The sequence below is a fragment of the Camelus bactrianus genome, chromosome 13 (genome assembly GCF_048773025.1).
Source record: "Camelus bactrianus isolate YW-2024 breed Bactrian camel chromosome 13, ASM4877302v1, whole genome shotgun sequence".
NCBI lineage: Eukaryota > Metazoa > Chordata > Mammalia > Artiodactyla > Camelidae > Camelus > Camelus bactrianus.
In genome coordinates this window covers 64,106,309-64,132,432 of record NC_133551.1, presented here as the reverse complement: position 1 = coordinate 64,132,432, position 26,124 = coordinate 64,106,309, and the positions used below count along the sequence as shown (strand labels likewise).

At 50.8% G+C, this 26,124-nt stretch overlaps 1 protein-coding gene across 5 annotated transcripts in view; it reads left to right on the top strand.

Moving 5' to 3' along the window:
* The window catches only part of ZBTB40 (zinc finger and BTB domain containing 40), a 69,471-nt gene extending 51,132 nt beyond the window's left edge, over nucleotides 1–18,339 (top strand). For 2 of the 5 annotated variants that reach the window (XM_010957399.3, XM_010957401.3), the window contains 9 exons: nucleotides 660–828; nucleotides 1,142–1,609; nucleotides 2,298–2,504; nucleotides 5,973–6,137; nucleotides 8,824–9,038; nucleotides 10,269–10,431; nucleotides 11,087–11,173; nucleotides 12,378–12,604; nucleotides 14,325–18,339. In XM_010957399.3, coding sequence (XP_010955701.1) covers nucleotides 660–828; nucleotides 1,142–1,609; nucleotides 2,298–2,504; nucleotides 5,973–6,137; nucleotides 8,824–9,038; nucleotides 10,269–10,431; nucleotides 11,087–11,173; nucleotides 12,378–12,604; nucleotides 14,325–14,519 — 1,896 coding nt within the window. In that variant the 3' untranslated portion in view covers nucleotides 14,520–18,339. Of the gene's footprint in view, nucleotides 1–659; nucleotides 829–1,141; nucleotides 1,610–2,297; nucleotides 2,505–5,972; nucleotides 6,138–8,823; nucleotides 9,039–10,022; nucleotides 10,148–10,268; nucleotides 10,432–11,086; nucleotides 11,174–12,377; nucleotides 12,605–14,324 lie in introns of those variants that run through there. The other 3 variants (XR_012511404.1, XM_010957400.3, XR_006725675.2) reach the window with 3 other exon arrangements.
* The last annotated feature ends 7,785 nt before the right edge of the window (nucleotides 18,340–26,124 follow it).

The window sequence follows — 26,124 nt, the reverse complement described above, 5'->3', positions numbered from 1 at the left end:
ATCTTCCAAAATGAAAATTCCATGTGGCCATCTGTGGATGGTTTAGCTTTATTTTCTCAGTGTTCTGACTCTTTCTGCTGATCGCTCTAACATTCTGAGAGGATGGCTTTGAAATAATATTCTTGGCCTCTTTAAAGCCCCTATTTGAACCTTCTTTAAAAAGCTGAGTTTCTTTATGAAAGAAAATGATGTTTAAAGGGTACATCTAAGTATCTAAAAATGTGAAGCCACTGATCGTGCTGAATTACTTCCCGACGTTGAGACAGTTATATATTATGAAAAATTATCTTGATCTTCAAAACAGAAATGCCAACAACCAAATCCTATAGCTTTTTAAGCTTTTAATATTAAGATCTAGGAAAGGTCTTTGGAAGACTCCTGGCTTCTGGGAAGATACTTGCAGAAAACCCTCAGTGCTACCTCGCTTGCACCTTCTTTGTGTTTGCACATTTGTCTTCACGTGTGCCTCCTCGTTTAAATTTTGTTAATTTCCCTGTTCTTGGAGAAGGAGTGTTCTCCACTATATTTATCACAAGAAATCCATCCTTGTTATAGCTGGAGCAATGCATCCCTAAAATTAGCTTTGTTTTCTAATTGAAAACCATGGAAGAAATCTGCTGATATTAACCATAAACCTTTGTCTCATGGTATTCATTTAGATTCTGAGCATTTCCTCTGAGACAACCAGCCCTGAAGCTTCCCTGAGAGCATTGCTGAGCAGAGCCATGGAAAAATCCATCTCAGCCATTGAAATATGTCAGCTTCTGTGCAGCGTCCACAGGTCTTTCCCAGGCCTACAGCCTGTCATGAAGGAGTTAGCAAACACTGGTAAGAAACAGAGCGGGTGGGGTCCTGTTAGGTCCCCCAGTTGTTTCCTTATTGGGGAGAAGAGGCAGCAGTTCATGGAAGAGTTCATTGTCGCTACCTTATTTATTTTATGTTCTCTCAATACTTAGAAAAGTCAGACATGGATGTAAACTGATGCTGTTTGTGTTTATCAGAGACTAAAGATGACAGTGATACTACTTCAGAGTTTTATAAGGATCCCAGGTAGTCTCCATTCTCCCCTAAGAAGGAAAGTTAGAAAGCAAAGTAGAAACTTCGAGAATTCCCAGAGCCATGAAATCTCTCTCCTATGCAGGTTTCCTTACTCAGGAAAAGGGAGAGAAGGAAACGTGGGCGGTGAGTAGTAAATTTCACCTTGAAGCCAAGGACAAAGCAGACGAAAAGACAGCTGAGCCAGCTGAAGAAGACTGCCAGCCTGGGAAGCAGAACAGTCAAGGAGAGACAGGTTCCTTGCCAGAGCAACAAGAGAAAGACACTTCTGCCTCCCCAGACTCTGCCAAGAAGAGCTTCATCTGTAAGGCCTGTGACAAAAGCTTCCATTTCTACTGCCGCCTCAAGGTGCACATGAAGCGCTGTCGGGTGGCCAAGAGCAAACAGGTGCAGTGTAAGGAGTGTAATGAGACCAAGGATTCTAAGAAGGAGCTGGAGAAGCATCAGCTGGAGGCTCATGGTGCAGGTGGAGAGCCTGACGTCCCCAAGAAGAAGAAGAAGAGGCTCCCGGTGACATGTGACCTCTGTGGAAGAGAATTTGCTCATGCCTCAGGTACATTCAAGAAGGTGAAGTGATAGAGGATGATAATTCTGGAGACTGTGGTTTGGATTCCAGGCCTTGCCTCCAGTTGTATGCAGTAAGGAGAGTGGAAGGGCTTAGAAGGTAGAGCAGGTTCCCACAGAGGCTCGGTAGTGTTTCGGAATCAGCTCTCTGAGCTTTAATTGCCCCTCTGTTAAATAGGCTCCCTGATTGTTAGGAAGATGTGAGCTAAAACAGCTAGAACACCTAGTACAGTGCCTTCAATAGAGTTAGTCCTCAGTAAATTGCGGCTATTATTATTCATAATAATGACGAGCTATTTAATACTTCTTAGGTTTCCACTTGTTTCTTGATGGTAAATAAGAGTCAGAGGAACCAGGGGATGTAGAGTCAGAATTGTTTTTCCTTGCCCTAGATGTTGGATAAACCTAATGAAACAGAAAAATGAGTTCTGTTTCACTCTTTCTGGGTGACTGGGTCCTATATAAGAGAGAGAGAGAGGATAGAAAAGATAAGCCCAGAGCACTGCACGCCCGATCCGGCCAGTGGGGAGTCCGGGGTGCCCTGGCATGCTGGCGTCCTGTCCTTCCCGCTGTGCTTCCTCTTGAGGCCTGGCCTGAGACGGTGCTCTGGTGTGTCGTCTTGCTGGATTCATGTCACTGATCACTGGTATCTCTGGTCCTTGGCACGGCTTCCCTAGGCATGCAGTACCACAAACTGACAGAGCACTTTGATGAGAAGCCATTCTCCTGTGAAGAGTGTGGGGCCAAGTTTGCGGCCAATTCTACCCTGAAGAACCACCTTCGCCTTCACACTGGGGACCGCCCGTTCATGTGCAAGCACTGCCTCATGACCTTCACCCAGGCCTCTGCCCTCGCCTACCACACCAAGAAGAAGCACTCAGAAGGTGAGGCCAGGGGAATTGCTTCATTTTTCCTGCAGACTTTTCACAATGTGAGTTACCTGGCAGCCCATTTCATGGAAACAGAGCAGAGCCTCTCTGGGTGCACATGTGATGAGAGTACATGTGTGCACAGACATGTAAGATGCTGAGAGTTTCTGAAGAGAGGCTGGTTCACCTAACATCATGACTTTATAGTTAGAGAATTGCATGAAGCCAGGAATGCCTTGGGCTTTGGGGTGTAGTTCAAGCACAGGAAAACCCTTAGTTGAGCACCTGCTGTGGATCGGGCAGTGGCAGATGCTCAGTGACAAAGCTGGAATCCCGTGCTCGCAGAGCTGACGGTCTAGGGTGTCTCTAGACAGAGACAGTTACAGAGCAGAGTCATCAGTGGTGTGGTGTGGAATAGCACCATTACGAGGAGATGTGGAAGAATGAAGTAGGGGCCTCCAGTGCAGTCGGAAGGAGGATGCACAGCGTCAGGACAGGCTTCTCGGAGGACTCTGTGTGTTGTTTGGAGCATTTATGTGTAAGGACTAATGCCACCATCTTCTTGCCTACTTGGTGGTTGTCGCCCCCTACTGGTCTCCTCCTCTCACCCTTTCCTGACCAATATTCTTAATACACAGGTCCACGTGGTCCTTCTGAACCATATCAGGTCACTTCTCTGCTCAAAACCCTGCGAAGGCTTTTTATCTCGCTCAGTGTAAAATGTGAACGGCAGCCTGCCAGGCCGCACGTGATCAACCCCCATACCTCTCTGAGCTCACCTCTCACTGCCCTCCCCTCACTCGCCCTCTCCTACCTATTGCAGCCTCTTTGCGAGGCCCCAGACCTGCAGGGTGCCTGCCTTAGGAATTGTGTTCTTGCTGTTTCCTCTGCTTGGATGCCTTCCCTGCAGATGCCCCACGCCTCACCTCCTCACCTCCTTCAGCTCTTTACTCACACTTCACTGTCGCCGTGAGGCCTCTCCTGACCACCCTGTGTAAAATCCTAGCGCCCTAGCCCTAGTTCCCTTGCATTACTGTTCTCCATATTGCTTATCATATGATCTGTAATCTACTGCAGTAATTTATTTTGTTCATAGTCTCTCCCTGTTAGAATGCAAGTTCCATGAGGGTAGAGCTCTTGGTCTTTTCTTTCCCCCTTCCCACTGCGATATCTGTGGAACTTCGAACAGTACTTAGCAATTGCAGGCCCTCAATAAACATTTACTGAGTGAATAAATTTTTTGAGCATTCTTCCAGGCACTACTTACATTCCAGTGGATAAACAGACCACATATAAACGTGTGGTGCTAATTTAGACAGCAGTCATGCAGTGAAGACAAGTAGATGAGTGAGCAGGGGCGGGGGTGGGCGCCGTTTATTTGTATCATCAGAGGAGGCGGGTGAGACTTGAGTGGAAACCTGAATGCAGTGAGAGGTGGAACCCGTGAAAGATCCGGGAGACCATCACAAGTGCGAAGGCCCTTCCCCAGGTGGGAACGAGCCTCGGCTATTTGAGAGGCCAGAGACAACTAGAAGGGGCTAAAGCACAGTAAACGAGGGGAAGTGTTGAGCAATGCAGTTAGAGAGGTCACCGAAGGCCTCGCAGGTAAGGACTTTGGTTTTTATGTAAGGTGTGTTAGTTTCTGTTGCTGCTGTAAAAAATTACCCGGAACGGTGGCTTAAAAAATGCAAATGTATTATCTTACCACTTTGGAGGTTACAAGTCCAAAATGGGTCTTATGAAGCTAAAACCAAAGTTTTGGTGGAATGTATCCTTTCTAGGGGCTCTAGGGGAGAACTTGTTCCTTGCCTCTTCCAGAATCGAGAGGTTGTTTCGTTTCTGGGCTGGTGGTCACACTACTCCAGTCCCGGCTTCGTCATCATGCCTCCCCCTTGACTCTCCTTCCTGCCTCTTAGAAGGACCCTTGAGGTTCCCTCGGGCCCACTGGTGTAATCCAGGATAAGCTTCCCATCTCAGGATCCTCAGTCACATCTGCAGAGTCCCTTTTGCCATGTGAGGTGACATATTCACCAGTGTCAGGGATTAGGATGTGGACATCTGAGGGGCCATTATTCTGTCTGCCACAGAAAGCTGAGGGACAGTTTTGAGCAGAGGAGTGATAAGATCTGATTTATATTTTTTAAAGTTAATTCTGGCTGCTCTGGACAATAAACCTTAATAGGATAAGAGTATAGTGTAAACAGGGAGCTAGGAGGCATTGCAGTGGTCTAGTGTGGAGGTGACAGACTTTTCAACTAGAGCTGTGTTGGAGGGGTTGTAAAAAATGTTCATGTTTGAGGATATATTGTTGAAAGTGGAAGTGACAGGATTAATAATAGATTGGATGTGGAATGTGAGGGAAAGTGAGAAATTAAGGATGGCTTTGGGGTTTTTGGTATGAGCAACTGGGTAAAGGATGCTGCCATTTACCGAAGTGGAGAAAGCATGTGTGTGGGGGCGGGGGGGGGGGCGGTTGTAGGGGAGGTGGGGCCAGAGAATCAGGGGCTCTGGTTTGGACAGGATCGATTTGAGATACCTGTCAGACCTCCAAGTGGGGAAGTAGAGTAGCAGGCAGTTGGATGTGTAAGTCGAGTTCTGGGAGAAGCTGGGAGCTGTTAGTGTACAGATGGGACATGAGGCTCTGAGATAAGAGCAGTGGGGCTAGGGAAGGCTGAGGGCTGGGTCCTGGCTTCTCAGTCACTTCAACTCTTGGTTCAAGAAGCTCTCTGTTTTCCCTAACAAAATCTTACTCCAAAGTGTGGCCTGTGAAAAATGAAAATGAGGTCGATTGCTCTTGTTGAGGCCAGCCCTAGGATCTGGGGGTTCTGGACCCTCACCTTATTGATCTCCCCACTTCTCTATTGGCCCATGAGGGAGATTAGAGGTACAGTTGGTCTGGCATTTTTTTCCACAAATGCTAGTTTTCCAGACTAGCTCTTTACCTATATTTTTAAACAGTATTTAGCAGTCTGATCATTATATTTTCATTATGTGCATGAGAAAATAGGGAAGCCAAGAGAATCCTTATAGCAAGTCACTGGGAAAGGCTTGCTTTCTTCTCTAAATCCATGTCTCTCATTTTTATGTGCAGTTGCATCTCTGCCCTGTATGTTTTTCAACAGATCCAGACTCCACTATTTCTGGGCACAAGGATGTATCTGCTTCCTGGGAATGGAACGAGCTCTTCCATACTTATGGTGGCCAGGCTAACAGATGGGTAGTCTTGTGTGATGAGAACTCTGTCCTTATCCCTCAGGGTAGGAAGACCACACTGATACCCTCTCTGTGTGATCAGCTGTGTTTGTGAAGTGCCATCTGACAGGATAGCTCAGACCTCTCACCCAGTGTATTACAAATTGCCTGATGTTTTAACAGCATCTCCCAGATTATATTTCTCTCCCCTGTGCCTTAGGATGTGATTTTGTTTTTAGGAGAGCCATAAATGTTTAGTTCTGGCTCTAGTAAACTCATGTATATTTCCAGGAAAAATGTATGCGTGCCAGTACTGTGATGCGGTGTTTGCTCAGTCCATCGAGCTGTCCCGCCACGTGAGGACCCACACCGGGGACAAGCCGTATGTCTGCAGGGATTGTGGCAAGGGCTTCCGGCAAGCCAATGGCCTCTCCATCCACCTGCACACCTTTCACAGTACGTACTGAGATTGTGGATGTCAGGCATTCAGCACCAGCCTGGCCCTGGGAAGGCATGCAGCTGTCATAACAGAGGCTGTCACTCCACCAGAGCTGGGCCCCATACAGTGCCGTCCCCTCCCCTTACCCCTGCAAGGGCCAGTCTCATTCTTATTTCAAGAAGAATCTCACTTTAACGTGTCATTGTGTGATGCCTGTTTCTCTGTCCAGGCTATTTCCTTGTCTTCCTTTTTAGCCCACCTGGCTCTTTTTGGCTGACAGAGACCAATTATGTTTGAAGGAAAGAGCCTTTGTAACAGACAGGCTCGTAGAACACCAGAATATTTCCATTTGTCTGTGAGCTTCTTTTTTCAACGCCAACTCCGCCTCTCCCACTTTTCATCTTGTGGTCATAACCTGCCTTTCCCCACTGGAGCAGCCCGGACACTTTCTGAGTTAATGTGTACCATTGTGAGTGGTCCCTCGTCATACTCCCTTAAAAGCCTTCTTTTTTCTTTTTTCTTTTCTTTTCTTTTCTTTTTTTTTTTTTAAAAATATGGGAGGAGATGATTAAGTTTATTTATTTATTTAATAGAGGTACTGAGACTTGAATCCAGGACCTCATGCATGCTAGGCATGCACTCTGCCACTGAGCTGTGCCCTGCCCAGCATTCTCTTCCAAATGCCATGGTGTTCACTCAGTAGGGTCTGCTCCCTTCTTTGTCCACTCCTACTAAAGCTTATACAGAAACATGCTTCTGTTCAACACACACACAGGGGAGGAAAAGATTTTGTGATTCCTCGTGAAGTCATCAGGAAGTCGCCAGGGTGGCATCTGGCTGGTCACATCACATCTTCTCCAGCTGTTCTTGTTACAGAGCAGGTGTGTGGCCAGCACAGCACAGCAGCAGGGGCTAAGAGCGTGGGCTCTGAAATCACACGGGCCTGGACTTGAATCTTGACTCGGCCATTTACTTCCCTGAGGCCTCAAACAGATGTCTTTACCTTTCTAAGCCTCTTGTGCTCCTTCTGTAAACTAGAGAACATAGTAATGCTACCACTTAGATTGTTTCACTAAAACAGATATCACACGTGAAGCATGAAGCTCTGTGCCTGACACCTAGAAAATGCTCGATCAATGCCAGATAGTTGTGGTGACAAGAGCAGCTCTCTCCAGGGCCATCTGTCACCGTCAGAACCTATCTTTTTTTCATGCCATGCACCTTGCATACACTTCTCCCCTCCCTCCCTCTGCTCCCCACGCACCAGTTTCTAGTGTCGGTGAATACAGTGTCTCACCAGCATGTGCTTTCTGTCAGCACATTCAAGCTTGTTGTCATCCCACCAGCAAGGGACTTGGCGAAAGCTTCTATGTGCCCAGCACGTGGCTGGACACTGGGCAACACAGGAGAAACATAAAGTGCTGCCCCTCCCTGCAAGGAGTTTGCGAGGTTGTCCAAAAAATCCAGTTGCAGTAGACTTCCGGATGAGTGAGATTTGGCTTGGGTCCAGTGCCACAACTTTGATACCCCCTCGGCCTCTTTCAGTGATATTCTGCTTCAGTTTCCTTCTCCCAGTAGCATTGCATGGAGTCAGGAGAGAGAAGACATTGCCAGTTTTCAGAATGGAGAGGACCTGAAATGCTTTGCCTTACCTTAGAGTGCATCATCTGAAGCAGGCCCAGCTCCCAGGGCCTCTCCTGCTGACTGACAGTCCCTCGCCCGTTTCACAGGAGCTCATCATTGCTTACGGAGAACTGCATCAGAGGATCTTACAAGACAGTGCAAAACCGGGATTTCAAGAACTGGTGTCCACAGGGAAACTAGTTAATGATGCCAAGTGCTTTTGTATGTCAGAACTCCTGAATTAACCTGAGTCGGTGCATACATGAGATTGGCTTGTGGGCTGAGCCTCTTCTGTGGGCAAAGGATTTTATTATTAAAACATTTCAGTTTCTGTTGCTTTCAGATAAAGACGGAAGTCTCCTGCCACAGGGATGGCAACTGTATTCTTCATCAGTGCTAGTTCTTGTTTCTGAGGTCCCACTGACGAGTTGCTTTGTCCAGTTAAGCCTGCAGCTCAGAACATAGCCCTGGGAGTGAACGCTGGGATTGTTACCAGCGCAGCAACACCGTACTTGTGACACTGGGCATTCTCTAAGCCTTGATTTTTCTAATCTATGAAACAGGACTGGCAGGAGTAAGTGAGTTAATATATGTACTGTCGTATAGCACTTACTAAACATTACTTAGGAAAAGTTCTTGTTCAATCTAAAGTGGGATCAAGGAGGCACTCCTCCTCTGAGTTGTACTACTGACCACTCAGTAGTCATGCTGAAGCTCTGGGGAGTAGGCTGGAAATCTCTATAGAGAATTAGAATACTCCAGAGCGCCCATTGCAAGCAGGAGAAGAGCAAGGGTGATGCTCCGTGGGAAGCAGTGAAATAGAATGTAACTCGTAAGATTTGTAAAATGGGGGATTGAGGGAAACTATCTGATGCTGCAGAAGTGGTTAATCCAGAAGCCTCAGAGGAGTCCCACCTCCCAGGAGGAAGGTGGGGGTAGTTAGCCATGGATGCAGTCCTGGGAGTCTGTGGCCCTACCTGACCTCTAAACTGCCTTGCTTCTGGAGCTGTACCCAACAAACCACTTCTCACTGACTGACTCTTGTGGTGTCCCCCCTCCCCTTTCCTCTCGTGGAACCAGACATAGAAGATCCCTATGACTGCAAGAAGTGCAGGATGAGCTTCCCAACGCTGCAGGACCACCGCAAGCACATCCACGAGGTGCACTCCAAGGAGTACCACCCCTGCCCCACGTGCGGGAAGATCTTCAGCGCCCCCTCCATGCTGGAGCGGCACATGGTGACCCATGTGGGAGGGAAGCCTTTCAGCTGCGGGATCTGCAACAAGGCCTACCAGGTGAGCGAGCTCAGGTTCTGCGGGAGCTCCTCCCCCAGCTGGGTCCTTGACCCACTCTCCCTTTGGTCTTCCTTGGCCTCCATGTGTGTGGCTTGCAGGGCACATCTTGTCTCCAGGATTTGACCATTTGGCTGGTTCTCATGAAGAATGCAGCTTGTAAGTTACTCAGATGCTCTGCGGTGACCCGGTCAGAGTGACGCAGTGGCAGAGCTTTGATTGGAGTGGACAGGTCTTGCAATTCTCTTAGAGCTCAGCCTTGTCCTGGACTGAAGCTGCTTGTCCCCTTGGGTACTCACATTCTTTAGAACCTATTGATCCATGTGTCAAAGGATGTGGGAATGACAATGGGGTGTATAACACTGCCTGGAATTAATCTTGTTCAGCACAATTATTGGTGTTTTGTGAGTTTTTTTAACTCCTGGGGAAGAACTCTGCTTTTTTTTCCCATAGAGTTTGGTATGTAAATAAAGTGAAACCCCATATAGATCTAAAAAGAAATCACTTCTGTGAAAAACTCTAAAACCACAGAGAAGAGAAGGGCTCTTGCTGGGATCTCTAACATTCAGGCACAGACAGAGAAGCCCAGCACCTAACTTCAGTTCAACAAAAACAGAGCTAACTTTGCACCAAGCCTTGTGCTGTGACATTAGGGTTACAGAGCTGAGTAAGACCTGGGCTTGGTCTCTAGGAAACCGTGGACTTGTAGGGAGAGTGTATCAGTGCTGCTGTGGAATCGGGAGGAGGGGGACATTTGCTTACAGAGCAGGGACAGCACATGCCCCTCTCAGCAGGTTCCTCTGCTGCGCCCTGGGCCTCTGAGAGGCAGTGAGACAGCTCGGTGGCAAAAGAGAGATTTTCATTGGAAGGCCAGGGTTTGAATCCTGGTCCTACTGTTTACTAATCGCGTGACCTTGGGCAAGTCATTTAACCCCTCTGTGCCTTGGCTTCCACCTCACTGGGAAGATCCTAACACCTCCCTCCTAGGCTGCTCGTGAGGAGTGGGTTTCTGGAGGACTCAGCCCTGCTCGGTAGTGGCTTCAGTAGGGACATGGGTGCCTTGTTCCCGTGAACACCCACCCCCCGTCTCGTGTCAGCACTCACTGTGGTAGGTAAGAGTGTGGTTCCAGATCCATAAGCTCCCCTGGGAATGCTCTTCTGGCTCATGAGGTCTTGCCCACTCTCCGACTCACTGGAGCATCTGAGACCTAACCTTTGGCACATTCCTTTCAGCAATTGTCTGGTCTGTGGTACCACAATCGGACCCACCACCCTGATGTGTTTGCTGCTCAGAACCATCGGTCTTCCAAGTTCTCATCATTGCAGTGCAGCTCCTGTGACAAAACCTTTTCCAATACCATCGAACACAAGAAGCACATCAAAGCAGAGCACGCAGGTGAAGTTGGGGAGCCCTGGACAGGGAGTGGGAGCTGATAAGTGGGAGGGGTTTGGTGACATAGCATCCTAGATTCTGTCCCCAAGTCCTGGCTTCCAGTGCTACAGTCGATGTGCAGTGGTAAGTACCTGTTCCACCCAGCACACCTGAGAACGCCACATCAGCCCACCAGTAACACTAGCTTGACTGGCACTGGTTCTGACCTGGAGACCTGGAGCCGTGGGACTCCCACCAGCCCTGGGTCGTGGCACAGGGAAGGGTGGCACAGGCCAGGGCGGAAATCCTGACTCCACAGCTTGTTTCCTTCTCTTCGGAAAGTCAATTATTCATTTACTTGCAGGTAAATTGGGGGATAATCACAACAGCTTGCAGTTAGGAAGCGCTTCCCCAGTGCAAGGCGCTACACTAAGCACCACATGAGTGTTTTCTCATTTAATTCTCACGACAGTCCTCTTTGCATCCAGGCATTCTGGATCCAGATCTGTGCTCTTTACCGCAGATTGCGCTACTGTGTTGTGGGTATGAGGCTCCTGGCACTTGGCAGATGCTTGCTAGGTGTGAGCCACCGTCCTGCCCCCTAGCCCTGTTACTCCCCAGACTCAGAGAGCCTTCCTTTTGTTCTTTCCCACCACTTCTGTCCTCATGTGCTTCGCAGATACGAAGTTCCACGAGTGCGACCAGTGTAAGGAGCTCTTCCCCACGCCGGCTCTGCTGCAGGTCCACATCAAGTGCCAGCATTCAGGTCAGTGCCCTTCCCAGACGCCCAGGCTGGGGCGCCCAGCAGTGGCTCTCATCTGCACTGCTGCCAGCTCTGCAACCCAGGCTAAGTAACAACTAACTCCTGCCTCGGTTTCCTCATCTGCAAATCAGGGACAGCTGTGTCTACTTCCTAGGGTAACGCACGTTACTGGGCACGTTACTGCACAGGAAACGCTTGCGGCCAGGCGCCAGTGAGCACCTCTTGCCTGTGATGATCATCACTCCTGTTACAGCTCATCAAGTCTAAAGTGCCGCCCACGAGAGGCACCATTTTAATGAACCTTTAAGAAGAAAACCTGCTGCCAGTTAAACTGTGCTTTCTTATTACCTAGAATTTGCAGGTTATCCTAAGTGCTGTTTTGGACTTAATTTGACATAGATTTTACACACTGTTGTATGCATTCAGAAAAGGGGGAATAAGTTGATTAAGGTTAGAATCCGGCTCCTCAGAGTAGCTCTCAGTTCAGATCGTTGGCATGCGTGTTATTCCACACGGTGTTGTGCTCAGGCATCAACAGCGCTGGTGATGGAGCGCGTAGTGAGGCCAGTGGGTTTGGTCGCCTGAGCATCATGTAAAACTGGTCTACTTCTGCTTCCCACTTAGGGAAAGTACTGAGCAGCCAACCCTTGCCTCCTCCCCCCTAAGCCATTTAGTTCCTGTGAGTTATAAACATGCACCGCTCCTGTCTCAGGGCTTTTCTTTAGAGCTGTGGACTTGCATCCTGCAAGTCGTAGTGCTGCCCCTTTAGGTGTTCACGCACGTGCAGTGTTGACAACTACACCCAGACTCCACCTGGCCCGTAGCAGTAGTAAGACGCCATTGATCCCATTTCAGAGATGTTAAAATGTGCTTTTCTTAGAAATAGGCATTGTCAGCATCATTACACTTGAATGAAAAATGGGCTTCGGTAGAGCCAGATTTAGCCTGAATCTGATGCTGATGAAGCTGTGGCTTTGGGGCCTCTCACTTGGTAGGACCCTTCCAAAGCTCTACCCCTAATCCTGTGTGTGTAATTTAGTATTATTTTTCCTAAGGCAGGCTCCCCAAATTATGCAAGCTTCAGGCCCCACAGAAGCTGAAGCTCTGGCTCCGGATCTTCCCGAATGCCTCAGTCCTCTTGGCTCCCTCCTCTCCCTGCCCTGCTCTCATTTCTTTCAGTGAGTCCCGTCTGTGTCCCCTCCACCAGGGTCGCAGCCGTTCCGCTGCTTGTACTGTGCAGCTACTTTCCGCTTCCCGGGAGCACTGCAGCACCACGTCACCACCGAGCACTTCAAGCAGTCGGAGAGCACCTTCCCCTGTGAGCTCTGTGGGGAGCTCTTCACCTCCCAGGCCCAGCTGGACTGCCACTTGGAATCTGAACACCCAAAGGTGACGGGCACTGAAACCCGAGCAGCCGCCTCACAGGTGGTGCAGGTGATTCTGGGACTGTCAGATAGGAGAGTGCTAACACGGGGCTCCTAGAGGCAGCTCTGCCACAACATCCAGCCTTTCTCTCCGGGGCTCTCAAAGGTCCTGTGAGTGATGCACTCGTGACCGAGAGAGTCTTGCGGAAGAGTCTTTCTGGACCTCTTACCAAACAGAACAGAAAATCCTGGCCTCCTGGTGGTCACATGGTGGCCCCTGGGTAGAGGGAGGCTGGAATAAGAATTTCCAAAAGCAGAATGACCTTGGCTTCTCCTCCCAATTCTCATGCTTCCCCACCTGCGAAACATTATGGGGTGTAGTGAGAGTTGCAGGGAACCTCGGAGACGGGTGGATGAGCTCTTTGTTGGGACCACCTTCAGTGGAAACATTCTGATAGCTCCTCTGGGCTGGGCTGGGCACATTTGAGTGTCAGGGCCTCTCCCCTTTACCTGGATGAAAGGCCCACCTCTTCTGATGTTTAACAGCTATGCTTGCTCTAGCCCCTCTTTGTGTCTCTGGTTCTCTGGCTCCTTTTCCTATCTTCTCCAGAGTGAGTGGGCAGGAGAGGATAAGAAATTCAGTTCTGTCGATTAATAGAAACTTGTGGGTGGACTAGAGAGGGACCATAACTGACTGGGCCGCCCCACTGCCCTGTCCCACGGAGCTGTCCCTTACAGCCGTGTTCTTACAGGCCTCTGGGTACTACTCCTGCTGCCATGTCAGTGAGAACAGCTCTGCTTTCATCTTTTTTATGTATCAGAATTCTTGGTAAGCTGTCCTTTGGGGGAATAAAAAAGATTCTATTGCTACAAGAAAAACAGTTCCAAAAACTGCTATCCTAGACAACATTTGATTGAACATCACAACTGGCCTCTTCGCTCCCGCAGCACAGACATGGCTGAGCCTGGCATCCCCACGCCTGCCTACCCAGGTCTAGTGGAGCACACTCTCCACTCTCGGCCGGTTCGCAGGAGCCAGGGTGGCCACACCCACCGTGGGCTCTCTGGTTGACAGCATCCAGCTGTCCTGAGTTCCATGGCTCAGAAGCATCAGCTTGGAGGTTCAGGCAGGAACTGAGTGCACTTAACCATGGACTAGTTCTCCCTGATGGGAGATGGGAAGGTCATCTTTAACAGATGACGCAGATTCAGAGGAGAGAAGCCGGTGCCTGCCCTCCAGCCTGGTGAGCCGCATGAGTGAGCTGATAGACGCCACGTCCTGCCCACATTCTTCCTCCCATGGCCATTAGCTCTGTAGCCATGTAGCCCCCCCAGGTAAGGCTCTTAGCCTAATCGAGGTCCAGACATGCCACCTTTGGCAGGCTGAAGCTTCTGGTAAACCATTGGTTCAAGCAGGAGACTCACCACTTTCAGTGGCATTCCTTTCACACAGCACTTCCCTCTGCGTTGTAATCCTCAAGACAAGAAAACCCAGTGTGAGAAACTGAGCCCGCGTTCACCGGTGTGTAATCATAGAGTCCAGGTGCCCTGAGACAGCGTACTGAGCTAAATTATAGCAATTTAGCACACAGTTATTTAAATTGTTTGCCTGCCTTCTCTTTTGCATCACTGGTGTGTTAGGCTTGCCTCTTCCCATTAGGCACATGTAATTGCTCTCCTCAGGTGGGAACATAAATACCATCATTACAGCATGAGATGAAAACCATGTAAATTCTGGGGAGCCAGCTGTGGACACTGCCCAGAGCAGCCTCACGGTCTTTCTCTTTCAGGTGATCGAAACCCCAGAGCCAGTGGCCCCAGCGGAGCAGGTGATCACTTTGGAGGAGACCCAGCTTGCTGGTTCACAGGTGTTTGTGACATTGCCAGATTCACAGACATCTCAGACCAGCTCTGAGCTGGTGGCGGTGACCGTGGAGGACTTGCTGGACGGTACGGTGACCCTGATCTGCGGGGAGGCCAAGTGAGTGGCTGCTCATTGTGGAGGGTCCTGTGTTTGCAGCAGAGAGAACAGCTCCACAGCTTGCCCTTCACCCTTCCTCCCTGGCTGACCTGAGCATCTCAGCCTAGCACCAACCAGAATGGTCTCACTTGGAAAACAGAAGCATCATTGTTATAAAACCCACATCTGCATCAACATCAACACGACTGCCCTCCAAAGCAGGCAGATCTATTCCCCACAGGCCAGCTGCTGCGGCCTCTGACTGTCCATCTCCAAGTGGAGTGTAGCCTCTGAAATAGGGTCTGAAAGAGCAAAGGGATAGGAGCTGGTGACCAGAGTAACCAGAGAGGTGTGAGCTGCCGGCAGCCCTCAGGGTGCAGACCGTGGCCACAGAGCGAGGCTGCAGACGCTGCCGGTGCCTTCTGGCCATTTTTTAAAATGAGAGAAAAGCACCGACAGACCATCCTGGGACCCCCAGGCTTGAGCACACTTGGCCTTTCCTCACTTCTATCATCCTTCCAGCACCCGCCCCCCATGTTGGCAGTAGGACAAGTGGCAGCATGTTAGCACAGGAGGGCTTCATCTACATGCTGAGTCCCCTTCCCACAGCGAAGCCTTTGGAGTATTCCTGCTGAAAGTGTTCAGTGTGAGGCCATCTAGCTGCAAACCATCTCTGCCTTTCCAGGAAATTCCTCATGGTGTTCTGCACCTGAGGCTGGTTCCCACAGCTTTTCCATGTTGTCCTCATCCCCTGTCCCTAATCAAAGCCTGAAACTTCTACCCAGCCTGGAGGCCTCGCCTCCTCCCTCTGGCGCATGTAATACATGTAACATAGCCAGTGAACCAGCGCCGGCTGGAGTGGGGAGGGGGGCGCCCGTGATGGCCCCTGGCTCTTCTCCTGCCGCGATCTTCCATGCCTTGTGAGTGGTCTGCTGTCTGAGCTCTTCCAGGCTCCACTGTTACTGCAGGTCAGTGATCCTCTGGAGTCTGAATTTCACAAAGCTTTTTTATCTTCAGTTCCTAAAATATAATCTGATAATTAATGGTTTATGGAATCCATTATGAAGTGCAATTAGAGGGATGTAGGTTCCCACCGTTCGGAGGGAATGACTAGCATTTATCTTCCTTTCCTTGATGCCAGAAGGTTGAAGTCTGCTAGTGCAGTGTTCACACACCAAGCACGGCTCCCTGCCACATTGTATGGTTGACCCCTACAGAGCGCAATGCCCGTTTGACCAGTCACCCTCAGAATACAGGCTGGCAGAAGACAAGCCCACCCCTTCTTTCCAAGCACACCTCACATCACCAGGTCCAAGCAGGGGAGGGAGTTGATCTGGGTCGTGGTCGGTATTTTTATTACCACCACACTCTGCTGGAAGTTGGGGGGGTGGATCCTTGACTCTGGCAGTATGTCCTCTGGCTGGCCCTCCTGCTTCCTGTAGGCAGCAGGCCAGCTCTCCCAGCAGCTGCTCCTGCTCCAGTAGTGTGCTTGTTCTGATATGCACATCACTAGAGCTTGTCAGCTCAGGGCTCTTCCCATTCGAAATAAATGAAGTTTTCAGAGGCAAATTGGCCTCAAAAGCCAATAACTGACCAGAAGATGGTGCTCAAACCTTTAAGACTTCGCCTCCCTGTGAGGCCCTCACTGCTTCTGCCAAGGCTGTCTCTGTCTTACGATTCTTCAGTCCTGGGAGCTGTCAGACCAGGAGAGCTGCTGATCTGCAAGTGATGCAGTGGCACTGAATCTCCCCTTGGCACCAGATAAGACCCACAGAAAGAGGGTGGCGTGGCCATGCTCGCAGGGCGTGGAGGCCAAGCCCAGCAGGTGAGGGTGCAGCTCCACACAGGCCATGGGTGGCTGGGAATCGCAGCGCCGTCAGAGCTTCTTCCGCCAAGAAACAAAATACACTTAAGAATTAGTTGCTGAGGTCCTATGGGGGAAAGTGATTTTTCTTTTTCAAGAGTCTTCTGAATAAAGAAGTCTATAAGCTTTAAACCCAACTTTCAGATTCTTTCAAGTACTGAGAAACCCTTCTCAGGTTTCCCACGGAGACCCAGATTGTGGCGGGACACTCGTTTTCTTCACAGTCACCAGACTCACAAGTCGCTTTGCCGAGAGCACAGAGAGGGGGCGGCTGCCAGCTACGCTCTCCCCCCTCCCCCCGGGCACAGCCGGCGGGAGGCACAAGCCCTGGGCTGGGTCTAGTCCACAGTGAGGGAGAGGTCTGTCCTGAGTTTAGCTTTGCTCCCAGCGGACCTCTGCAAGATGCCGCACTGGCCATGATTTCACAGTGTCGCTCCCTAGAGATGCCCACACCTGGTTTTTATTGTAGAAGGACTTTTTCTAGCTCCGCTTGGTCATTTTATTCTTTTCTCCCACTTCTGCCCAAGAGACCTGAACTGCTGCCACAGAGGGCATTGTTTATCATGGTCCCCTTGTCCGTGTCGCTTGCTTTCATGTGGCAGTGGCGGTCTCTTTGCCTCATTGCCATGGGTGCTGCCATTCTGGCCTCAGGACTGAACCCGGGGGCACTTGCAGTGGCGTGGAGGAGTCTGTGGGCTTCTTGTAACAGCTGGACTTGTTCAGTGGGGCCCCAATCCTTCTCTGCCCCAGAGCTTATGAAGCAGCTGGTGAGGAGGAAAAGGCAGGCAGATTCCAAGCTGGAGTTTCATTCCATGAGAATAATAGAGACCACTTATGAAACAGCATTTGCCCATCCCAGGTAAGTCAGACAGACAGCAAACAGATGACTCAACAGCAAGGATTGCCGTGGGAGGACAGGGCTGTCCAAGGATGTGAGCAGAACACCTGGAACTAGATGGGCGGCAAAGGGGCAGAGACAAGGGTCTTTACTCATTTATTTTATAAAGCCTTACTCTTCTGTTTCAGAAGCTTTATGTTTGGAAAACACTGAACCCAGGGAGTACCACGGTCTGCAGTGTGAATACTCGGCTCCCCTGGTCGTTCAGGTCCCCTCTGAGTCTCCCCTCCCACATCCTAGGAACGCACGTCAGCCCCATGCCCCCGGGAAGGAGCCCTGGTAGTCAGGGGCTGAGGATGAAACAGACCCAGTCCAACAAGTGTGATTGGAGGGACGAGGACTCTGTTCTCTGCTCAGGGTCTAAATTGTGGAGAAGGATGTGATGGGCCCGAAGAGTTTCCCTCAGCCCAGGAGACATTGTGGTCCCCATAGGCTGATGACTTACTGATGTGGGGGGGGGGGTAGGGGGTGCCTTTACATTTCATGTGCCTGAGATCTGAACTGACCAAGGGATGGAGGAACTGCCAGCCTTACATAGAATGGTTCTAGGGGACAAGCAATATTTCTGTTAAATTGGGACAAGAAAGTTGGACGATGGAGAAAATAATGCTCCCAAAGGTAGAATTCAGCAGCCCCAGCCCTGCTGCACTTGGCCCAGTGCATTGCAGGCTTACTTGGGAGGTGGGGAGACAAAGGGAGTGAAAGAAAGATTTGCAGTTGAAGGGAGTGTTTTGGTGCCATGGAAAGCCTTGGAGCTGGTGGCACTTGGGCCAGGAGCTCAGAAGCACAGCCAGATCTCAGGCACTTGCTGCTCCTATGACTCAGCCTGTGAGATGGGGAAGCTGCTGTGCTATGGGGATTACATTGGAGGGGAGGGCGGATTATCCATAAAGCTAATTTAGATGCTTCCAGATGGTAGAAATGTTTTATCGTTTCCCTTAACAAAGGCCAGCCACACCTGCTGCCACCCATGGTCAGGGCAGCTAGCCAGCACACGGTGCTGTGTAAACTGGACTACAGACCATTCTTCGTGTTCAACTTGCACTACTCTGTATAAATAAAATATGTACTTTGCAAAAACTAGTGCTACATGAGTTTCAAATGGACTGATGACATAGACCGTTTTCTCTTTGGTTCTGGGCAGCTGTCGGATGGGACCAGGCTTGAGAGGCCTGATTTCCTAGGGGCTACTGTATACCCTTGGGCCATACTAGCATGGCCTGGGGAGGACAAAAAGCTCTCCTGTCATGTGAAGTCTCATTTTCTAAACCCTCGTTCCCAGGCAACGAACGTGCTGCAGGTTTTCAGAGACAGTCCTTGGTGTCCAACCCGGGTACATCCCAGCTATGCCACTTTGTGACTGTGTGACCTTGGTGAGATACTTACCCTCTCTGAGTGCCTTCCTCCCAGCTCCCATCCACAAATAGACGAAATTATTGTATTTACCACACACAATTGTGGTACTAACTAAAAGCCCGGATTTAATGAATCTGGTGTTGAACATTTTAGTTGTTATCAATAAAGCCCTTCATATACAGGTCAGCCATTCCCTGCACTGTCTAGTACTGGGGAGAGTGTTCATTCCTGTGCCTTTACTTGTCTCTCCTCTTCCTCCCTCTCTCTGAAACCATAGGGATCTTTATAACACTGACCACTTTTCATTTATCCCCTGAATCTCAACTGCCCCCAGAGCACAAAGTGCTGAGTAGATAACTATAAAATAAGGAGAAACCTTTCGTGGTAAACAGCTGAAAATGTCATGTTGCTGGCAGCCAACAAGGAAACAAGAGAGGCAGACACACGGATAGGATGTACATAATTTCTGCAATGAGAGTCCCGCGTGTGAGGCGGCGGGGGTGGGAGGATCATCATACCCTGCAGCCCCCTAAGCTCAGGTCTGCCCTGAGGTTGGGAAAGCAGGGGTGGAGGTGGTTCTGCGCTCACTTCACCTGGGACAGTCCTGGAGTAGCACGAATTGACCTCTGCCCGGAGCCCACAGGGTCTTTTGAAGCAGTGCCCTTCTGCCTAAGCAGTGCCTTTGGAGAGAAGCTAGAGTTGTCTGTCATATCTGGGACAGTAATCCTGAGAGTCCCAGGCAGCTGCAAGGGGTAATTCTAACATGCGGCTGGGCTCCAGCCATGAAGGTGAATGTGCACAGAGGTGAAGTGCTGCTCCGGGTCAGGAGTGGTTGAGCAGAGTAGCAAATGGGCCGAGTGATTCCCTGGTGGTGTAGTTATCTCAGGCCGGGGGCCTGGGCAGGGTTCTGCAAGAGGCAGAGCAGCACAGTGGAAAGGCCATGGACTCGGGAGCTTCCCAGCCCCACCTCTGAGTGGACTGTGATCTTGGGCTGTCATTCCTAACAATGACTATGAGGAGGAAAGTCAACATTAGTGACATGTCTAACAGACTATGAATGCTTTGTAAATGGTGCCTGTTAATGTTTCTTATACTTTAAAAGAACCTGGGGGAGAGGGCAGATGTGGGCAGGAAAGGAGGGTGCCTGATGTATCTGAGATAGAGGGTCTGGAGTGGAGGGCAGGGGAGCCCCTGACCGAGGTAAGATGGAGCTCATACAGTGAACCCAAGCCTCTGCCCCAGACCAGGGTGAACAGTGACAGCAAAGGGACCGACCTCCCGGGTTGGATCCCAGACTCTCAGAGTTGGTTCCTCGGCAACACAGTCGAGGGGTTGTGTCTGAGCAACAGCACAGACCGGGTGTCAGGTGGGAGCACATCCAGTGAGAGCGAGGGAGACAGAAACACTGAGTATGTGGCGACTTCCCGCCTTCCCACCCTGCCTCTGGAGCTTTCGTGTTATTCATGGTTTATCTCACCCTCCAAGAGCTTGTACTTGGGTGTGTGTTTGGTGAAAAAAGAGAAGTACCTATGGCTCCACATGGACTTGTCCTAGACCACGAGTCTCCTCCCTTTGTTGGGAAACACCCCAGGGCTCCAGGTTCCACTGAGAAGAGAGGATCTAGGACATGAGCATAGAGGCCGAGCTCATCTTGTGAGTGTCCTCCAGGCTTTTTGTGTCCTTTCTTCTGTCCTGTCACACAGGGCTGCCAGAGCGTAGGGCCCATGTTCACTGAGACGCTTGTTATCTCCTCCCCAGACTTGGCACCAGACACTGAGCTCAGGTGCTCAGGAGATGGTGTTGCTCGGCCGGGAGCCAGCAGTGCCCCTCGTGTGGACCCTCGTGCGGCTGGGGCTGAACCCATCTTCCACCTCCCCCGACCCCGCCAGCGAGCCTTCCCCAAGTTACCTATGGGCTGGGCTGTCAGAACATCCTCCTTTCTTTGTCCTCCGAGGAGAGATTAGCAGAAGGCTAACTGCAGCTAGCCCGGCCCAGAGCTCCCCAGCTGCTCTGATCAAACACCACTCCTGCCGGCTCCTCTTGCACTGGTTCCCCCAGCGCAGGCCAGAAACAGCTGATCAAACACATCAGGACAAGGTCAGTCCAGGGACCCATGGTCCCCTCCAGGGGAGATTTCATAGACCTGCCATCAGGAGGGTCTGATAAAAATGGGCGGGGGGTAGGGTGGGGAAAGGGGCCCATGGGGCTGGCACAGGACCGAACAGCTTTTCACTCCATTTAAGGTTGAAACCTCTGTGCTACACACAGGGTCCAGACCAGAGCCAGCATTTCCAGAGAGGCCAGGGCTAAAGCTGCCTGTGAGCCAGGGAACTGAAGCGAAGTGTGCATGCAGGCATGACTGTGGGGGTGAGCGAGATGTCAGGTGAGAGCACGTGCGGGTTTGGGAGCATGGGATTATTAGATTGTCACAGGATGACTTAAGATCCTCCCTCACTAAACTGTGACCCTTTCAAGGACAAGAACTGTGTGTTATCCTTCTTGTTTGCGCACACACACACACACACAGTTAGCCTGGCACATCAGGTGTCTTTTAGACCAGAAGTTCTGGAGTTTCCGAGGTCCTAATGATGCTTTGTTCCATGCGATGCTGTAGAGGTTGGGGCCATCTCAGTCTAAAATAGTGTGTGATGCCTGCTCCTCGGGGACTGTTAGCCCGGTTGGCCAAGCAAGGATTACATATGAGAAACGGGTACCAACATCCTGCCAGTCCAAACACAAGACCTAAATACCTACAAATGCTATTTTTTTTATTTTTGTCTTTTTCGTGGGGTTGGCGGGGGTTAATGTTTTTAAGAAGTAGCCTCATAATTAATAACCAGTGTTATTAAGTGCTTACCACGTGTTGGACACCGGTCGAAGAGTTTTATGTAATTCTTACTTCACCAACACCTTGGTCACTTGCTGTCACCCCAAGTCACAGGCAAGGAGACCTACCCCAGAGGAGCCACTTGACGAGTCCCGTGGCCAGTGAGCAGCACAGCTGGGTGACATCCCCGGCTGCCTGACTCCAGAGTTGGCTCTTAAACCCCAAGCCACATTCAAGCATTTAATAACCCAGTTAGCCAGAAGGGGCGACCTGGTCAGCCATACTTCCCAGTCCCTAAGCCGCCTGGTCTGTGCCCCCTGGACTGTTGTCACAGACCTTCTCTCACCTTTCTCTTCTCCTCTGTCCATCCTGCCTGAGACAGACAGCCAGGCCTAAAACCCTGCTTTTATCAGCTGGAAATGTGTCCAGTAGCAGCAAGAGTTGTGTCCTTTGCCTGTTTTGGGGACTAGATTGTGGCCTAGGAACTGTCACTTTTGGGGACCCGTGATGGCCCTCACAGTTTCACCTGTCCTTGGTCGACCCTTGTCAGCTCAATCTGGGCTCTTCCTTAGCATGCAGAGGACAGCCGCAGGTCCTGCCTGAGCACCCGTGGGGCAGCTGAGCCCGGCGCGGCACCTGACACGGGTGTGCAAGGGTGGTCCCCCACCCGTGCAGCTCTGGGAAGCATGGTGGCCTCTCCAACTTCCCCATCTCCCCTTATCCTGGGCTCCTGAAGGAAAAGACGTTTTCTAGAATAACAGCAATTTTATTGGAGAGTATCAGATCAGGAGACAATATAAAATGGAATGGTTGAGAGCCCGGCTTTAGAGTTACTCAGATCTGTGTTCAAACCCCTGCTCTGTCCCTTGTTAGGTGTGTGTTTGGGGCATGTTAACTTTCTTTACCTTGATTTTGTTTTTTGTCTCTAAAGGAGGTAATAAAAACTCTTAGGGTAATTGTGGAGATTAAAAGTGATGCATATAAGATTCTGGTATAGGTGATGGCCCGCCCGGTCTTAGCCGTCTCTCTAGCCCTCATTTCCCTGGCGTCCAGGGAACACCTGCTGTATGACTTCGTGAGCAGCAAAGCAGCAGGGCTGGGGTCTGGATGCTGGGGGCCGTGCTCCTCATGCTGCTCTCTGCTGCACTGAGGAGCCACCTAGAGCCAGATCCTACAGCCCAGGGGGCATGTCACAGAAGCACTTCCTGGAAGTGACAGTGCCCTAAGGTCCTGGCTGTGTGGCCCCAGTGGGTTTGGTGTCTTGTTCTGGCATCAGAACAGGTTGTCTTGACCCATTTGGTGACCCCGTTTCTGCCCCAACCTCATCCCTTGGCTTGGAGCAGGAGAGGCCTGACCTGGTGGGAGCAAGGCTCTTAGGCAGGCAGAGCACAGAAAGGAGAGGAGGTGGCCTGTGCTTGGCTCAACTTGGCCTCCCTCGTTTTGGACAGAGCAGCACTCCCATGATGCCTCACTCTGGAGCAGCACTCTGCTACTTTTAGATCACTTCCATATGCATCGTTGATCCTCACAGTAACATGAGAGTTTAGAGCAAGTATCTTCATTGTTACCCTTTTACAGTGAAGGAGTTTGGATGCAGCCTCCTCTGAGGACTTAGGGATCTTCAGCTAAGGAGAGGGGGAATTGCAGTCTGCTTTTGACACCGGATGTAGGCTTTCCCCCGTCACTCTGCTGTCCCTGTAACTCTGTGGTCCCCACATTTCAGAGCACTTACGATCGTTTACTTGCTCAACTCTGGCAGCATTGCCCTGAGGCTGGAGGGGCATGAGTTATTAATTTACAAATGAAGAAATTGAGGTTGCAGGAGGTGACGTCACTGGCACACTGGTAAGTCAGCAGCAGAACTGCAGTCTGAGCAGCTGGACCCAGCATCACATCCGCTTTGCAAGGGAGACCAGGTGAGCGAGGGGACTCAGGGCTCAGCCGGAGTCTCACAGCAGGGACAGACTGAGCGCTCCCCTCGTCACCCTCTGCCCTGGCCAGGCCACATGTGTGCAGCGTCCCAAGTGCAGGCACCACGTCCACATTCGGGTCGCAGCTGAGCTCCATCCAGCAGGACTCTGTGATGAGGGAAGTGATCTATTCCGCATTGTCCCACGTGGGAGCCACTAGTCAGATGTGGCTGTGAGCACCTGAAACGTAGTGTGAGAAGCCAAATTTTAAATGCTAATTTAAGTAGTTGCCCATGGCTGGTGGTTATCGGTTTGGATGGCACAGAACTAGATGGAGGCTCAGGGATGAGCATCATACAGGAAGTGGCTGAGCTTAAATTCAAACCTAGATCTGTCAGATTCCGAACCCCACAACATTTCCGCTGATGCCCAGTGTCAGGAGGGAAATGCACCTGCGTGGTAAACATTGGCTGCAAGGTTCAGAACACTTAGTTTCATTCAATAAGGCCATCCCTTGCTTTATGCTCGTACGGTTAGTACCATCACTGCTGTCCCTCCTCCATCTTCACCCTCGTCATCGTTGGTACCATTTATTGTGCCGGGGGCTCCACGTCCATTGTGGCTGATCCTCATAATTACTCTTCAGTGAGTAATAATTACCTTACAGATGAGTACGTTTACTCTCTAAAGGGTTGAGAAACTTGTCCAAGCTGGGTGATCTTTTGCTGGAAGAATCACACTGGTGCAAATACAAAATTCCCAGTTCCTTTTTTTTTTAATTGAAGTACAGTTGATTTACAGTGTTGTGTTAGTTTCTGGTGTACAGCATATTGATTCAGTTACACATTTTTTTTATATTCTTTATCATTATACATTATTATAAGATACTGAATATAGTTCCCTATGCCAAAAGGCCCAATTCTTGCTCCTGTTTCTCTTCAGCTCCAGACCAGAGCTAAACTGAAATTAGAAGGTGCCACAGGGGCAGCCGGAAGCCCTGTGCCTTCCCTGTCCTTGAGAAGACATGACACTGAGTGTGCAGCCAGGGCACCAGCCGCTGTCCACGTAGAAGGCAGGCAGGCTCACCTTCGTGTGTCTGTGGCTTTCTGACAACTATTGTAGTAGAAGGCACTTGCCTCAATTAAACACATTTTTAAAAATCCTGCCACAACCTTAAATGCAAGTTTTGTTTATCTTGGAAATGACAAGATTTGTGGTAACCTGCTGGCACATTTATAATGGGAGTCATGGGAATACTAAATTCATTGTCGCACATGAGCTGTGTGACCTTGGACAGGTCTCTCCCGCCCCACCTGGGCGAGTGAATTAGATAACCCCTAAGAACCCTCTCCAGTATTCTGTGATTCCGTATGTAGCACAGGTAGCAGAGAAATCAGGATTCTGGGCCTGACCCTGCTACTTTCATGCTGATGTGTGTGACGGATCTCTGAGCCTCTGGTTCCTCGTCTGTAATGGTGCTGCCCCCAGTGTCGTGAGGACTGAGCCCGGCACAGGGCTGCCGCATGGCGAGTGCACGGGGAGGCCCTGATGGGCTTCTGTGCTGCAGGCACAACACCCAGTGGTACCTTGTCACCCTACTCTCTCTCTCGGGTGGTACCTTGTCACCCTGCTCTCGCTCTCGGGTGGGAGGGGAGCACGGCCGAGATGCTGAGATGCCAGCACAAGTGCTGAGAGCTGTACCAGAGAGCCTCCTGAGGCAGCTTCCATCTGGTGCGGCCCTGCCTCCCTCACCTCAGTAGGGGCTGGGGCCTCGGGGCCCACCTGGCACAGCTGGAGGAGCTGGCAGGGACAGGTGACATGTGACCAAAGCATCTAGGCCTGGAAGAGGGCAGCTTCCTGGAACTTGTGGGGAAGAGCTGCCCCAGGAGGAGGGAGGGGCATGAGGACAGTGTCTCTGCCGTCCCTGGGAGCCCTGAAACAAGCCTAGAGCCCGGGGCAGCCCAAGGGCTGAGAGTCAGGGCTGGGGAGTCAGACGGTCTAATGTCACCCCTGCCACTGCCCAGCGCTCTGGCTTTGGGCAAACCACTTAACCTCTCTGGGCCTTATTTTCTTTATCTATGAAATGGGGAGGATAATAGTCCTTGCCTGCTTCTTAGGATTATAACATAATACCCATGAAGGCCCTTATGTGCCAGGCAGAGAAGGGCCTCAGTAAATGGTTATTGCTAGCTCCGCTGGGCCTGACCTCAGGAAGGCCAGCTGGTGCAGGAGGAGGCTGTGCTTCGTATCTGGACTCTGGTGGCATAGGGTAGCAGGAAGAGAGCGTCCGTGCTAGGAGCCCAGCCCTGACCAGCAGAGAGGAGAGGCTTGAAGGCCGGTGCTTCTATGCCCTGTGTCTTCCAGGCCTGGCTGGCTGGCTGGGCAATCGAGACCAGAACCCCGGGCATATGGGGGCCTTCCTCAACCCACCACTCAGGAGGCCTGAAGAGACAGGATCCCCTGGGCTCCACAGCTGCCCCCTATCCCCTGGTCAGAAGCTTCCCCACAAGCCTTCCTGAGGGCTGACACCCAGGCTGCCTTGGGGCAGGGTTTCAGTTTCCCAGCATTGGGCCCTGTGTACCCCAACAAGCGTACATACTCAGGGCCAAACCTACCTCCAGGCCTTGGCCCAAGTGGTCCCTGTCGTCCACTCTGCTCGCCGTTTCTGCCCAGCTTCTCCCCATCCATCGCAGCCCAGTCCAAATGTCTCCCACTCCAGAAAGTCACCCCAGCCAAAAGTGTCTTCCCCTGGACTTTTCTGACACCTTGTATGAC